Below are 16480 nucleotides of genomic sequence, written 5' to 3' on the forward strand. Positions count from 1 at the left end.
CTCTCCAAATCTGTCCTTTCTTTCCATGTTCCCTCCACTAGACTTCTACAATCTTGCTCCTTTGCTTTCCTTCTCTTTGTTTTTGTGTCTGCCTATTTATTTTGTCCCCTTTCTGTTATTGATTTCTTTTTTTAAGGGCTTATCAATCAAGGTCTTACTACAAAAACAGAAACCATTCTGAAGAGGAAATTTAATACCAGGAATTGGTAACAAAGATGACAGAAGGGCTGCAAAGCCAACCAGGAGATAAAAACACAAGGTGACCCAAAGATTAGCCAGTAACAGGAAGCCACCGCCTCTCCCAGGATGGAGGAACGAAAGGAAATTGTGGTATTACTAGAAACGAGGGGCTAGGGTCACTGATGGATACTGGAACTACTGGAGACTTGGCTGATGGGAACTAGAGCCAGAGAAGAGCTACAGTCACTGGCCAGACATACCCCACAAAGCAGAGAGAGGTGGCCTGAACACTCAGGCTTCTCTCTTCCTCCTCGCTTCCAATACCCTATTACTGCCTCCCCCAGCTGAATACAGGCAGATGCCAACTGACAAGAAAGACTAGGCAATACGGCTTGCAAGTCTCAGTCCCCTGTACTTCTGAGCAGAGGATAAGGGGAGGCTCTGCAGGAATGGTACAAAGTGCAAGGACATTCTGTTACAAAGTTTGAATTTTTGTCATTAACCTAGAAGAGTAAGTTTAAAATGTATTGACTCCAACAACATACAAGTAAAGTCAGTATAACCTACTGTGATTGTACTCAACACAAAGCATGATGCTGATTTTTAAAGATCTGTTTTAATTCATTTTTAATCACACTGGAGATTAGAACCCCTCATAAGAAATGAAGATACACAAAAAAGAACCTAACAGAAGAGATGAGAGCACAGAAAATGTGGCAGGAGACAAGCAGACATTCACACAAATCCTGACATGGACACGGAGAAAGAAACACTAATGAAAGAAAAAGGAGAAAGGTAAAGGCAGAAAATTGAAAAAATAAAGGAAATCATGCGTGTGATCATGTGATTTATAATAGTAAGTATGTATATTTAGTCTTCAACCCAGTTCCCAGCACAGGGAATTTCCTAAGTGATGACAGCAACAAAGGTGTGTTTTAGGATCCCTCCTAGGGATGGGGGCTGGGTACTGGGAGAATCAAACATGCGACAGAAGATTGGAACTTTCAGCTCTGCTACTTCAACCACCATGGATGAAAGAGGGACTGGAGGTTGAATCAGTCACTAATGGCCACTGATTTAATCAACCATGCCTATGTAATATAGCCTCCAAAATCACCAACAGGACAGGATTTGGAGAACTTCCACATTGGTGAACACGTGGTGATTTGGGGAGGGTGGTGTGTTTAGGGAGTATGCAATCTTGGCTCCCTTTCCCTGTGCATCTCTTCCACCTGGCTGTTCCTGAGTAAACTGGTGATCTAGTAAGTAAAATGTTTCTCTGAGTTCTGTGAGCTGCTCTAGCAAATTAACTGAACCCAAGGAGGGGTCAGTGGAGCCTCTGTTCTATAGCCATTGGGTCAGGAGCACAGGTGACAACCTTGGACTTGCTAGTAGAAGCTGTCTGAAATGTGTCTGTATGTAGGCATGCCAGTCTATAGCAATGAGCCCTTAACCTGTGGGATCTGATGCTATCTCCAGGTAGACAGTGTAGGATTGAGGTGAATTGTAGGATACCCAGCCAGTGTCAGAGAAATGCCTGTTGGATATGTGGCCAAGACATCCTCCCCAAACACCCCAAACACTGGGTGTCAGAATCTGTAATGGAGGAAATAAAGTAAGAGTAACAGTGAGAATTAATTATTAAAACAATGCTACATGTCAATTATATCTCAAAAAAAAAAAAAAGATGGAAATTGTGGAAGCAAAGATAGGGAAGGACACTAGAGGTTAGGAGGGTAGACAGTGATCAGGAGGGCCAGAAATGATGAGGTAGAAAGAAAGTTTTTCTCAAAAAAAGACCCACCTCTCTCAGGGAAATTTAACTGATACATTTTGATTCACCAAATGACTTTTTTAATCCCCCTCAGGCACCCTCCTGAGATGTGCGCTACCATGTGAGATATGCTACTGTTTTAGACAGAGCCCCAATTTTGTTTCTTTTGATATTTAGTTGTGACTATGTGGCTGCTGACAACATGACCACCTCCCCCTGCTGCCCAGCCTGCCTGATGATTTATAGGAAACGGCAGCTTTAGGGAAGAGTAGTACAAGGAACGGTAATTATGGTGGGACAAGCGGAAATTCCAGCTGCCCATGGCTGCTGGACTTGTCTCCAATTCCTTGAGTGTGTGAATTAGGAACACAACAGTATAATAACCCAACAGTCACATTTTGCCCTCATAGTACCTCTGGAGGAGGGGTCTTACAGTATCCCAATATTCCTGGAAAAGCAGGAACAAATTTGTGGGTAAAGATAGATAGCTACAGAGTGCACTGTATTCTCCTTCTGCAGGATCTGCAAGAGAATAACAATACATTTAGTAAGCACATTATTCTTACCTGGTATTACAGCACCATCTAGATAAATTAATACATGATTTTTTAAAAATGCAAAAAAACAACTACGTGGGAAGTAGCACCCGATTTACAGGCATACCAGTTCAGTTCTAGACCACCACAATAAAGCGAGTATTGCAATGAAGCAAGTCAAGTGAATTTTTGGCTTCCCAGTGATTATTAAAGTTACGCTTCTACTATTTGTAGTCTATTTAGTGTGCAACAGAATTATGCCTAAAACAAAAATGTACATACCTTAATTAAAAAATATTTTATTGCTAAAAACTGCGAACCATCATCTGGCCTTTCAGCCAGTCATAATCAATCACCACAGGTCACCCTAACAAATATAATAATAATGAAAAAGTTTGAAATATTGCAAGAATAATCAAAATGTGACACAAACATGAAGTGAGCAAATGCTGTGGGAAAAATGGCACTGGCAGACTTCCTTGACGCAGGGTTGCCACAAACCTTCAATTTGTAAAAAATGCAGTATCCGCAAAGTGCAATAAGGCAATGCGCAATATGACAAGGTATGCCTGTGTACAGAATCACAACAAACTAGATCAAATAAACCCTGCTGAACTGAGTTCAAGATACAGAAGCTGAAAGCCAATAAAGCTGACCTGTTCAGCTTAATCTCAAAGGACAAAAGCAAGAATCTCTAAACAATTTTGGTGATGCTTCCAAAATCATACAAATGTTCTGATTTTTACCCATACAAAAGAACAAGAAAGCCTTGTCTACTTTGATCTAGATTTAAGGCAAGTAAAGAAGAAAGGAAATGACTGGTACTCAAACATACATATCCTCACTTTGTTACAACAGGCCTTTCCTAGCAGCATTTTACCTCTTTTGTAGTAGTTATATGTTCAAAAGTCAAATAAGGAGTATAAAATATCATTTTCCTCCTACTTAACCAAATTGTTCTCTTCCCTAAATGCAACCAATGTTCCTAATTTTTTGCATATCCTAACAGTTATATTCTGTGTGTAGACATTTTATAAGCTCAAGTACATCAACTATACATAGATAGGAGTCCTGAGTAGGTTTTGCATATTATGAAGCTAATCTCATTTTTGGTCTCACCTTCAGCCCATACCACAGCAGGGGCACACATGTTGACAGTGAACATTGATGAAAGAGGCAGAGAACAGAAAAGTAGTTTTGCCCTCACCTTGTATTTTTGAGGTTGAAGGTAAGAAAAAATATCTATTATATCCTATTCTGAGATTTCACTTTCCTACTTACTTGTCAGCAGTTCATCAGGTGGAGTTACTCCAAGTAAATAGTGGAAAAACAAGGCAGCACAGCGAAGGTAAGGGGTGATACCATTCTTCAATGAGACCCACAAATACCAGCCAGGAATACCACACCCAATGCAGCTAAGAGGCAATAATTCCAGAACAGAACAGAATACTGATCAGACTAAACCCCTAGACTTTAAACACATCCTCATTTAAAAACATAGCTAAGTATTTAAATAATTTTTTATCCATTAATTTTTAAACATTTAAAACATAATATTTAACTGGCAATAGCTTCTATATTTAAATCTTCTGAAAGTTTCCTAAATAAAACCACAAATCTTGTATCTTTTACCATGTAGGTTTTTATTTTATTTAATTAAAAAATAAATCAATTATTTATATTAGGATTAGCAATATGTAATAATTATTAATAATATTAATAATCATTAATTAATTTTTAAATGAGGGGCAGGCAAAAGTTTATTAGAGTATGAGAGTAAGAATAGTATGAAAGCTCCTTACAGAGAGGGGGCATATGAAAGTGAATGCCCCTACCATGTAAAGTTTTAAAGCAAATAACTATTTTCTTCTTTATCCTAACCCTTATGATGAAATGTGAATCAGATATATTTATCAATAACTAACCAAAGCAGTTAAGTTAGCTAAAAAAAATTAATACTTTCTTGATTTCTGTATTAAAGTTGGTGATTCATAGAGCAGTGAAAAGTACTCTATATCATACTTGCAATGTTACAACACAAAGAGTGAACCCTAATGTAAACTATGGACTTTAGTTAACAACAATGTATTGATACTGTTTTATCATCTTTAACAAATCTACCACACTGAAGGCTGGATGTTAATTACAGGAGAAACTGGTGAGGGGAGGGAGTATACAGGAACGTTATGTACTTTCTGTTTAAATTTTCTGTAAGCCTAAGCCTAATAAAACAGCTCTAAAAAATAAAGTCTAGTAACACACACACACACACACACACACACACACACACACACACTGTCTGTCTGTCTGTCTGTCTGTCTCTCTCTCTCCTTTTCCCTCCCTCCCTCTTCCTCTCTCTTCAGTACCTAACTAAAAAACAAAACAAAACAGAAAACCTAAATAAAAATTGATGAAGAAGATGAAAGCACAGAGGGGAGAGTTTGGCAGCATGTAGAGCTCAGTGGGGCACTCTTATTATACTTTTGATTTTAGCCTTTGCATCGCCAATATATTTCACATGTTACATAAAAGCCATAAAAAAAAAATCTCTAGTTAGTTAAGCGTATCAACTGTATAGATTGCTTTAAATGGATGACCTATTTTCTATTTTGTACATTTATTTAAATTCTAAATGCTGCCATTTGTTAAAATTTTATTATCTTTGGCCTATGTTCCCAGAACAGTTTTACAGAAGTAAAGATGTATCAAAACTGTTCTTTATAATAAGAGTAAAGAACAGTTTATAAGAGTAAAGATGTATCAAAACTTGTTTCAGTCTCAGAAACAAACAAATGGGTAGCTGTAACTCCAAAAGCTCTTAACTGATTTTTAAAAACTGGAATTAAAATGGTTCAAAAGTTATTGTGCCAAACAAATGAACAAAGTGGTGGAATTATTAAAACAATACTGAAATAGGTTGAACTAATGAACTGCTACTCACCCATTTGTATATTGAGAAACTTCTGCCAAGAAAGAAGATGCAGAACGAGCCTCTTCACTCTCTTCTTGAACCTGAGCAAGGGGGAGGTCTGAAAAAGAAATTCTGAAAGATAAATCTATGAGTTTGCTATTCAGTGTATTAATTACACCTCAATATCATGGTGTCAGGATAATAAACAATGTCAACTCAACTGAGGCTCTTTTCCTTTTTCTCAATCTAAATAGTTGATTCTAAATATTAAAACTGTTGGGTAAGGGGCGCCCGGGTGGCTCAGTCAGTTAAGGGTCCAACTTCAGCTTAGGACATGATCTCATGGTTCGTGAGTTTGAGCCCTGTGTCAGGCTCTGTACTGATAGCTCAGAGCTTGGAGCTTGCCTCAGATTCTGTGTCTCCCTCTCTCTGCCCCTCCTCCGCTTGCGTGCACTTACTCACTCGCTCTCTCTCTCTCTCAAAAATAAACATTAAAAAAAAACCTCTTAGGTAAACTTTATCAGTATATTAGATGAAGAAACAAATAGGGCAGAAGCACATGGATGTTTAATAAATGCTTATCTCACTGTAATATGACCAGGTAAACAAATTAGTGGTCATCTATCTGCTTTGCATTCCTAGGAGTCTTAGCTAACAGGTAGAAATTCAGCTTCTAGAAAAGGAAGTAGGTTGTTGTCCTGCCTTTACTCTCAAGCAACACATTAAGAAGAACATCGTAAGGTAATTTCCTTCATTAATCTATCCTTAAGGAGGACCATCCTAAACCTTTCCACCAATTTGCTAACTCACTCACTTAGGTTAAAGTTCTGGATAAGACACTTAAGTTCTCTGAACTTCAGTTTTATCATATTAAAATGGGTATAAAAATGCCAACATTGTAGTTCAATGTGATGGATGGTTACATCCTATTTGAATAGTGCTCTCTTGTTTTAAAAATACTTAAAATATATATATACATTAATTCATCTGAAAGACAATTAAAATTACCCTGTGTCTCTTACTTTGGTTGGATATTGCTAGTTCTTCTCCTTTCAGTTAAGATCTCTTTAGGAAAAACACACTTTTTTAAAAAAAAGGAAAATATGTCATGGATTCATACTGATATTTCCAATTTAAATATGTTTAATATTTGCACAACTGAAGTGAATTTTACATGCAGTGAAATACACAAACAATAAATGTACCATTTGATGAGTTTTGACAAATGCACACACCCATGTAACAAGATTTTAAAAAATGAAACTTTATTTCTTAAAGCAGTTTTAGGTTCATTACAAAATTGAGAGGAAAGCACTGAGTTTCCAGATACCTGCCCTACTATCAACAGCTTGCACTAGAGTGGTACATTTGTTACAATCAATGAACCTATACTGACACATCATTATCATTCAAAGTCCACAGTTTACATTAGGGTTCATCCTGGTATTGTACATTCTGTAGGTCTTCACAAACGAAATGTAGCCACTGTTACAGTATCATACAGAGTAGTTTCACTGCCCTCAAAATCCTCTGTGCTCTCCAAATTCACCACTCTTTCCCCGCCCTCCCCCCCCCCCAACCTCTGGTAATCACTGATATACTGTCTCCATAGCTTTGCCTTTTCCAGAATGTCATATACAGTTGACCCTTGGACAACATGGGGGTTAAGGGTGCCCACATCCTGCATAGCCAAAAATCTACCTATACATTTTGACTCTCCAGTAACTAACAGGCTACTGTTGACTGAAAGCCTTACTGATAAGATATTGAGTCACTTAACATGCATTTAAAAAAAAAATTTTTTTTAAGTTTATTCATTTTTGAGAGAGGGAGACACAGAATCTGAAGCAGGCTCCAGGCTCTGAGCTGTCAGCACAGAGCCCGATGCGGGGCTCAAACTCACTAACCGTGAGATCATGACCTGAGCTGAAGTCGAACACTTAACCAACTGAGCCACCCAGACGCCCCAACACGTATTTTGTATAACATTATATATGTATGTTACATGTTATATATTTTGTGTGTTATATACTGTATTCTTACAATAAAGTAAGTTAGAGAAAAGAACAATTATTAAGAAAATCATATGAGAAAATCAGGCAACAACAGATGTTAGCGAGGATGCAGAGAAAGAGGATCTCTTTTACATTGTTGGTGGGAATGCAAGCTGGTGCAGCCACTCTGGAGAACAGTATGGAGGTTCCTCAAAAAATTAAAAATAGAACTACCCTACGACCCAGCAAATGCACTACTAGGTACTTATCCCAGGGATACAAATGTGCAATTTCAAAAGGACAAATGCACCCCAATGTTTAGAGCAGCACTATCAACAATAGCCAAAGTACAGAAAGAGCCCAAATGTCCATCGATGGATGAATGGATAAGAAGATGTGGTATATATATACAATGGAGTATTACCTGGCAATCAAAAAGTATGAAATCTTGCCATTTGCAACTACGTGGATGGAACTGGAGGGTATTATGCTAAGTGAAATTAGTCAGTCAGAGAAAGACAATAATCATATGACTTCACTCATATGAGGACTTTAAGAGACAAAACACATGAACATAAGGGAAGGGAAACAAAAATGATATTAAAAACAGGGAGGGGGACAAAACAGAAAAGACTCATAATTATGGAGAACAAAGTGAGGGTTACTGGAGAGGTGGTTGGAGGGGGGACGGGCTAGATGGGTAAAGGGCACTAAGGAACCTACTCCTGAAATCATTGTTGCACTATATGCTAACTAATTTGGAATTTAAAAAATTTAAAATTTTAATTTAATTTAATTTAAAATTTAAATTTAAAAAAATAAAAAAACACAACATCCATAAATAAATAAATGATCATTCAACAAGAGAAATAACATAGAACTTTGAAATATGTGATATGACTAATTGCATGCATAATTAATTTTGCCAATAAACCATGGGCAAATGTTATTTATTTTATAGTTAACTGATGTGAGCTTTACCTGCGTCTATGGTAAGAAGGATCTGAAGCATGTGTGCCATGGTGATCAAATGGAAGAGATAAAGGTGGTTATACGAGGAACTAATTGATGAAGGCTGCAGATCAACAGTGTCATCCCAATACAAGGATGGAAATGCTAACACAGCACCAACCTATAAGAGAAAACAGATATCAACATGAGTGACGACAAAGACCAGTGCAAGCTAATCTCATATCTCAAAGTACAGAGCATCAGATGCTCTGTGCTCGTGTGTGGGGTTTTTTTGTTCTTGTTTTTTATATATTTTATTTTTAAGGAATCTCTGCACCCAATGTGGGGCTTGAACTCATGACCCTGAGATCAAGAGTTACATGCTCTACTGACTGAGCCAGCCAGGTGCCCCTGTGTGGGTTTCTTTTTATAACTAGCCACAACATTTTCCCTAATTATTCAATAGAATATCTTAGAATATAGTGTACCATAAATGGAGAACAAAAGTCATCACCTAACAGGTTATCCCTTTGCTGAAACTTCTTTTTCTAGGCAGTGGTCTCAATCCTGTGGTTGAGAAGATTCAATATTACAATAACATGGGGAGCTCTTAAAAGAACACCGATACACAGACTAGTCCAATCAAATTAGAATCTCAGGGTATAGAGCCTATTTACCAGCATTCCTTCCAAAGTTTCCCCAAAAGGTTCCAAAAGATGGGAGTGACAACCACTGGGCATAGTCCTGAACAATGAGGTATGGGGGACACTGACTAATCTTGTATCCATAGATTCCATACTCCCAACCGCACCAACAATCTCTCTAGGGGACTCATTTTGAAGGAATGGAATCATAGTAGGGCTGGAAAAGCTCTGCAAGAAACTCATAAAACAGTTGCCACCTATCCATAGGTGTTTGGGAGAAGCCCAGATATGTCAATGGCCTGGTACCCATCACCAAATGATCAATGATTTTAATTTAAGACAGCTCATACTGTCATTTACTGCTTATAATATAAACAAGTTAAGAAAAGGGGGGAGGAAGAAAGCACAATATAAGCGTTTGACTTGGGCCCAGATCATAATCTCACAGATTGTGAGTTTGAGCCCTGCATCGTGCTCTGTGCTGACAGTTCAGAGCCTGGAGCCTGCTGTGGATTATGTGTGTCTCTCTCTCTGTCCCTCCCCTGCTCGTGCTCTCTCTCTCTCAAAAATAAATAAACATTAAAAAAAAAAAGTGGTTTTGATGGTCTCATTCAAATCCCTATTTTAAACAGAATGGAGAAGAGACTAAATTTCATAATCTGAACACCAATAATTTATAATCTTGAATAAAGAACATGAACTTGAATGAGGAAAACAAATGAAATTATAAACTTGAGAGACTTTAAGAAATTTTATTGAATACTTACCAAAACATGAAATAGGTCTATAGAAAGAAGGCAAGGTGTATCTTCTGATTTTAGGTTAGGAAGAACAACTAAAAAATACCAAACAACAGTGCAATTCATTAAGATAGCAATGTGGTTATAAATATAATGCAAAACACCTAAAACAAACATACAACAGGGATATAAAATACAGAAACTGGTAAAATGGCATATCACACTTTTATGAATGGGGACCATAATTAAAAATAAACTACACTGGGGCGCCTGGGTGGCGCAGTCGGTTAAGCGTCCGACTTCAGTCAGGTCACGATCTCGCGGTCCGTGAGTTCGAGCCCCGCGTCAGGCTCTGGACTGATGGCTCAGAGCCTGGAGCCTGTTTCCGATTCTGTGTCTCCCTCTCTCTCTGCCCCTCGCCCGTTCATGCTCTGTCTCTCTCTGTCCCAAAATAAATAAACGTTGAAAAAAAAAATTAAAAAAATAAAATAAAATAAAATAAACTACACTGAGAAAAACTTCCTAGAAAGCCTTGGATATAATTTAAGTGTTAAAAGAGAAGATCCAGGAAGAAAAGGTAAAGAGCATAAATGAAATAGAGGTTGTTCAATAAATATTTGCTCCATGAATAAGAAAAATTACTTTTATACAATGTTCCTTAATACTTTTTTCCTAACTATACATTTCTAAGTGTTTTGTGACACATTAAATATGCGAACAATTTGGAGGGGAGCAGAGAGAGCATGCAAAGCAGTGTAAGTACAATGAGGATGAAGAACATCCCCTTGAACCAGCAAAGTTAAACCTATTTTTAAATGATCTTTCCATGTCATTGCTCCCTTTTCTTACCAGATGAGGACAAAAATATGTTAGTGGTTGTGGATGTTGATTCAATAAAGCCTCTAGGTGGGAACAAGGGACATAACTTGAAAACATTTGGAAAATACCTGAGTTTTAAAATAAGACTACAGTTATTGTACGGGCATCTATGTCTTTGTTTTTTCTTTTATAAAGCTGCTATAGTAGTGTTCAATATTAGTTCAGTGTGTTGTTTCCAAATGATATACACTGCCAGAAATGCAAAGGAAAAAGACATATAATAATATTCAGAGAAGAGTCTACCTGATAGGAGACGAATCAGATGTTTCTGTATCAGGACCTGAGGACACGTAATCTTCTGTGCAATGGCAAACTGCATTAATGCTTTCAGACCATTATGCTAGATTGTAAGAGAGGGGAAGAGAAAAAGGGCAGATGACAGACCTAAGTCATTCACTATAAAAATCATTCCCAGTCTGCAAGTATTAGTCGTAGCCTTATTATAAACTTTACATTCTTGCAAATAAAGCATAATATTTATATTTTTAATACTTTCAGGAAGTTTTATGAACTTATCAAATTTTAATAGATTTTCCCATGACCAAGAGATATTAAAGCTATAATTATTTCAATTCTCATTTAGACACTCATTTTCCCCAGAGTCAATTTCTTAAATTTACTGGATTAATTTACTCTGAGGCCTGGGCAAAAAAATTTATAAAAATTCTAAAATCATGGCCAGAAAAACCCCACTAAATGCAGGGAATAGATCTGCCTTCCAAACAGGCAGCCAGGAAGTGTAGGGAAGCACATTGTATATTAAAAGTCCCCTGTGCCTTGGGAAAATAAGAGGAAAATGGCTAGGAGCAGGGGTGCTCTACGGAATCCTTGGTTGCCCACCCTGTTTTCAAGGGGCTATTTCTTGAGCTTAGGCCTGGAGATGGGTATAGTCCTGTAGTGTTAAGATCTGCCCATCAAGGAGCCATGGCTTAGTTTTATTCTTGAATTCACTATGATGATTTATGTAGAGTTAAGCCAGCATTAGTACTTAATGTTACATGATGGCACAAAATTAGCGAAGAAGGAAAATGTAGGGGACACTGAATTTCTGACTTGGCAATAAGCAGAGAAGGGGAGAAAAAAGGGACAAAGTATCATCTGAAATCTATGAATTACATTTAACCACCGAGATTGAGTAAGCTCTCTAAAGTGCACAATGCTGGACATTTTGTCTCCTGTGAGACTGAGGTAGCTTTGTAAAAAAGAAAAAAAAAAATAGAATTCCGCTAATTTTTACAGAAAAAGGAGTGAATTAAAAAAATGATTTTAAAAACTAATAAATTAACTGTAGATTATACCAAAAAAGCCTACTATGAGTTACACATACCTTGCTGGAATATACATACCTGTCTATTTTGAAGTGCTCCAAACAGAGGTTTTCCTTCATCTCCCAAGAGGTTTTCTCAAAGAGTAAGAAAAACAAAAATAATAAATCCTGAATATTGCTACAATTACTTGGTTTCTATCAGATGTTCTTTAATTATATTTTTGACCAGATGATTTGCACTTTTCCCCTTCAAAGTTTCATGTTTAAGTCTACACCAAAATTTCCAAATTTTTGAGTGAGAAGATATTATAGAAGCAAACTGTCGCTACACATAATAAAGTCCCTGCAGCTCTCTACAGAGAGTACCTGGAAAAAACAAAGCAGCCTGGTTTATTTTTTGTCCTTTTAACCTCTCTTCTACGCAAAAAAATTTTCAGCAAGTAATTTTATGTACAGTCACAACGTATTTTGTTTTAAAATACATAAGGCAATGCAGGTAACTATTGCTCTTATGCATACTTTTAAAAAATAATTACATTACAGGAAAAAAAAATTGAAAATTCAAAAAACCCCACGGATTCAGATACATTTTGCCTTGTTGGCTAGGGCATTTATTGCTAAATTACTCTTACTTTCATTGATCTTTGGCAGCAGATACACCTATGAGTTAGGAAGGTTTACTTCCTATTTTCTTTTTCCATCTTTGAATGGACAGTAATAAAAGACCCTGTATATTGATTCTTCAACTGTAGTTCCTAACTATGCCAACATGTCCTGTGTATGTCTTGCCACACCCATAGGGAATGAAGTAAGTCAGATGCTTATGCACTAGGAATAAAGTACAGCACTATGTCCTGGGATGGAAAAAGCACTGAAGTGAAAACAGTATAATACTGTATTAATAAAATAAAACCCAATTCCTAGGTTACAGAACCACATAGGAACCACTGGACCACTGGAAGTCCTCCAGTGAACTTCTTATCACTTTTCTGACAAAAACTGTGACCTTTTTTTATGTTAACTATCTAAACTCCCGATTCCTAATGTTTGTCTTGCCAAGGATAGTAAAGTGTAAAATATCTTCACTGAAACTGTCAAGAGACTTAGTAGTAGATCATGACTCCAAAAGAATGCTTTACATTTCTTACCGATTTGTTCAGATTCTATTCTGTTTAAATCTCATTCTTCCTATTTCTCATTTTATTCAACCACAGGAAAAATAAACCTGTTTGTAATCTTTTATCCATGATTTAAGTCTGACAGGTTTGGATGTGACTCCTAAAATCTGTTCAGGAGGCTGAAGCTCGTGTGCAGGAAGGTTTTGTGGCTTCGCGCTACTTAATTCAAATCATGAAATGGTGTCTTGTTACAAAAATATATGTAAATGAAGAAAAGATGGTATACTCCATTGGAAGCAACTACCAAAAATGTATATTGGAAAGGGAGACTGAAACCATCTTGGATAAAGAGGACATAAAAGAATTACAGTTCTTACTCTTTTTTAGATAGTATTCTATCTCATGACTGTAATAAGCAAATATGCTGATTTCAAAAACTAAGAAATCCTTCACTACTACACTCTTCTTCCCCCCATCCCAATTTACACTGTGTAAATTTAAGGTGTACAACATTTTGATTTGATTGCTGCATTCTTCTATAAGAAGTTTAAATTTTGGCAGAGAATTTGACGGTGGGCTTCCATTATGACCTGGTGAGTTCCTGCCTGCTAGTCTGTCTCTCACAACTACCTCAGTCTTCTTTTCCCTTTTCTGATAATGTTTTAGGTGACTTTGGTTTCCCTTTCTTTTTTCTCTCAAGGTGTAAAAGAAACAAAAATTACTGACCATTTCTGGCTTGATTCTTGTTCCTTTGCCTTTTTTTCCCTTGATTTTCCTAGTGTTATAAATCTGCCAGCTTTTGAATATAGCTTGCTTCATGCTATACGTTTCAAATATTTTGAGCTTATGTTGCATATGACCAATACTGTAGTTAAAAAGGGATCAATACAAAAATTCTCAGACTAAATGGCATCAGGCTACACTAATCTACTGAGATACCAATAGTCCTCAAAAAATTCAAACTATTTTAAGACATCAGGGAAAAGGAAACATTTTTGGTCAATCAATGTTAATTCTTTTTCTATGAACCCTCCGAAGCAGTCTCTCATAGGCATTACCAATTGCCTGGACAGTGAAAGCACATGTGCTCCAGGTCATCATGGGGACTCGAGGATCCGTTTCATCAGGAGGTACTTTTAGTCCAATTCTGTAAATTGTTGTAGCAAAGAGAATGACCATTTCCTTGATGCTATTAGAATATTTTATCCTAAAAGTAAAACAAGAAAATTTTATATAGTGATTTAATAAAAGGGGTTACCTACAGAGTAAGGTACAGAAACAAAAATTTAACAATTTAGGTACTGAAACAACAATTTAACTCTTTTGACAAAGTAAAATGCTCTTTGTCAAATTGGAGATTAGAGCCTCTGAAGAAAAAATGGGACTGTAGCTCTTATAGGTAGAAAAATATCTCTTACAAAATGATAATGGCTCATATAACTTTACTTCATATAAAAGATGTAGTACAGGATCACAGAAAGGATCCAGGTCCAAATTAAGGACAGACTGGAGAGAAGGAATAAAATTCAAAGCAAACAGATCTGACCTAACAAGTTTTAATGTGTGGAAAGGGACTAAGAGGAACTTCAGTATTAACAGGGTGTGTGTGAGACAGAGAGAGAATGAATACACCATGTACTTGGGAGTGATAAGTTCTGATTTCCTGAACTTCCTTTTGTAACAAGTATTTTGTTTTTTTAAGTTTATTTATTTTGAGAGAGAGGGAGAGAGAGAGAGAGAGAGAGCGCGCGCGCACACGTGAGCATGTGAGAGCGCGTGAGTGTGAGTGGGGGAGGGGCAGACAGAAAGGGAGAGAGAGAATCCCAAGCGGGCTCTGCACTGTTAGCAAGATCTCATGAACCATGAGATCATGACCTGAGATGAAATCAAGAGCCGGACGCTAACCAACTGAGCCATCCTAGCGCCCTGTAACAAGTATTTTCAACAGCAACAGGATTCAAAATATAAACAAGAATCACAACTAAAAAAGTATACATCAGAAAATATTTATTAAATAATAATGATAATAATAATAATACCTGACTTGGATACATTATATTTTTCAAAGTGTTTTCACATAAGTATTTTTCCAATAACCTTATGATGTAAGATAAGAAGCTACTGTTTCAATTTTACAAACAAGAAAATGAATGGGGGTGAGGGTTGACCTGAGACTTTACAGAAATCAGAGTCAGATAGGACTTTAATTGAAATCTCTTAAATTCTGCTCTTATTGTAGGTTGGACTATATAGAAATGGCATTTTTGTTGGTCAAAAATGGTTAATTACAGGCAGGATTCACTCTAATACATATTATTCTAATACCTCAAACCACTTAATTTTATTATACAAATAAAACTCCAGGGAGAAACAAGATAAAAACGGGATAAAGAAACAATTTTGCAAATAAGGCAGGAAGGAAGAAGGATTGTTCTTCACCCTTATTTTCACAGCCATTTACAAACTACTCTTAACTACTTGGATACTTACGAAGGCTGAATTCCAAAACTCAGGATGGAATGGAACTCAAAAGTGGAATCACCCATTCCTTGATCAACTAAGACTGGAATTGGTGGGTTTTCTCCTTATAAATGAAAAGGAAAAAGAATGAAAAATCACAAGGGTTTAGTGTGACACACACTTTTCTAGCTGTTTAAAATTATATATGAGCATTTTAGAAAACTTAGAAAATGTTAATAGACAATAAACTATCGCTCAAAATTTCTCTACTCAAATAACATTTGGGTGATATTCTTCTATTCTCCATATAAATGTTGCCAATACAGATTCTTTTTAAAAAGACAAAATCTATAGTAGTACTCTGTATCTTGTTTGTCACCAACAGATCATAAATGTCTTTCCACATCAGTAACTGTCCCTCTATATTTCCATTTTTAATGGATGCATAGTATTCTATTAGTAAGGCAGCATACAATAGTGAGTAAGAGCCAAGGATCTGCAGCCAAGCTGCCTGGGTTGGCATCCTAACTCTGCTCCTATTACTAAGACCTTGAGTGAATACCAACGTCTTTGTGGCTCCATTTTCCATTTCCTTATCAAATTAGAATTGTTGTTCCCCTATGTGAAATGAGTTGTCTTTTCCTGCTTGCTCTTCAGACTTTTTTCCTTCATCTTTGGTTTTCAGCAGTTTAGGTATTATCTATATGGGTGTGATTTTTCTTTTAGTTTACCTTTGAGTTTCACTGAACTTCTTAAATCTGTAAATTTATGTGTTTCACCAAATTTTGGAGGTTTTCAGTCATCAGTTCTTCAACTATTTTTTGGACCATCTTTTTTTCTTTTCAGGACTTGTATGACATAAATATTGGATTTAAAAATTGGGTCCATGTGTCTCTAAAGCTATTTTTCTTTTTTCTTCAGCACTTTCTGTCTATTCTTCAGACTGGGTAATTTCTACTGATCAGATTTCAAGTCCACTAACTCTTATCCTTCCCATCTCCATTCCACTAGTGAGCCCATCCAGTT

General features: G+C 36.6%; 1 protein-coding gene across 2 annotated transcripts in view; it reads right to left on the reverse strand.

Moving 5' to 3' along the window:
• UBR1 (ubiquitin protein ligase E3 component n-recognin 1) overlaps positions 1–16480 on the reverse strand; it is a 135670-nt gene that overhangs the window by 18061 nt on the left and 101129 nt on the right. Inside the window, exons 34-42 of one of the 2 annotated variants that reach the window (XM_040492444.1) lie at positions 15485–15578; positions 14053–14201; positions 11956–12011; positions 10853–10949; positions 9758–9825; positions 8377–8527; positions 5432–5519; positions 3772–3905; positions 2368–2476 (exon numbers count right to left, since the gene is read on the reverse strand). In XM_040492444.1, coding sequence (XP_040348378.1) covers positions 2368–2476; positions 3772–3905; positions 5432–5519; positions 8377–8527; positions 9758–9825; positions 10853–10949; positions 11956–12011; positions 14053–14201; positions 15485–15578 — 946 coding nt within the window. Of the gene's footprint in view, positions 1–2367; positions 2477–3771; positions 3906–5431; positions 5534–8376; positions 8528–9757; positions 9826–10852; positions 10950–11955; positions 12012–14052; positions 14202–15484; positions 15579–16480 lie in introns of those variants that run through there. The other variant, XR_005795793.1, reaches the window with a different exon arrangement.

The sequence above is a fragment of the Herpailurus yagouaroundi genome, unplaced genomic scaffold (genome assembly GCF_014898765.1).
Source record: "Herpailurus yagouaroundi ecotype Mexico unplaced genomic scaffold, PumYag 184, whole genome shotgun sequence".
Classification (NCBI taxonomy): domain Eukaryota; kingdom Metazoa; phylum Chordata; class Mammalia; order Carnivora; family Felidae; genus Herpailurus; species Herpailurus yagouaroundi.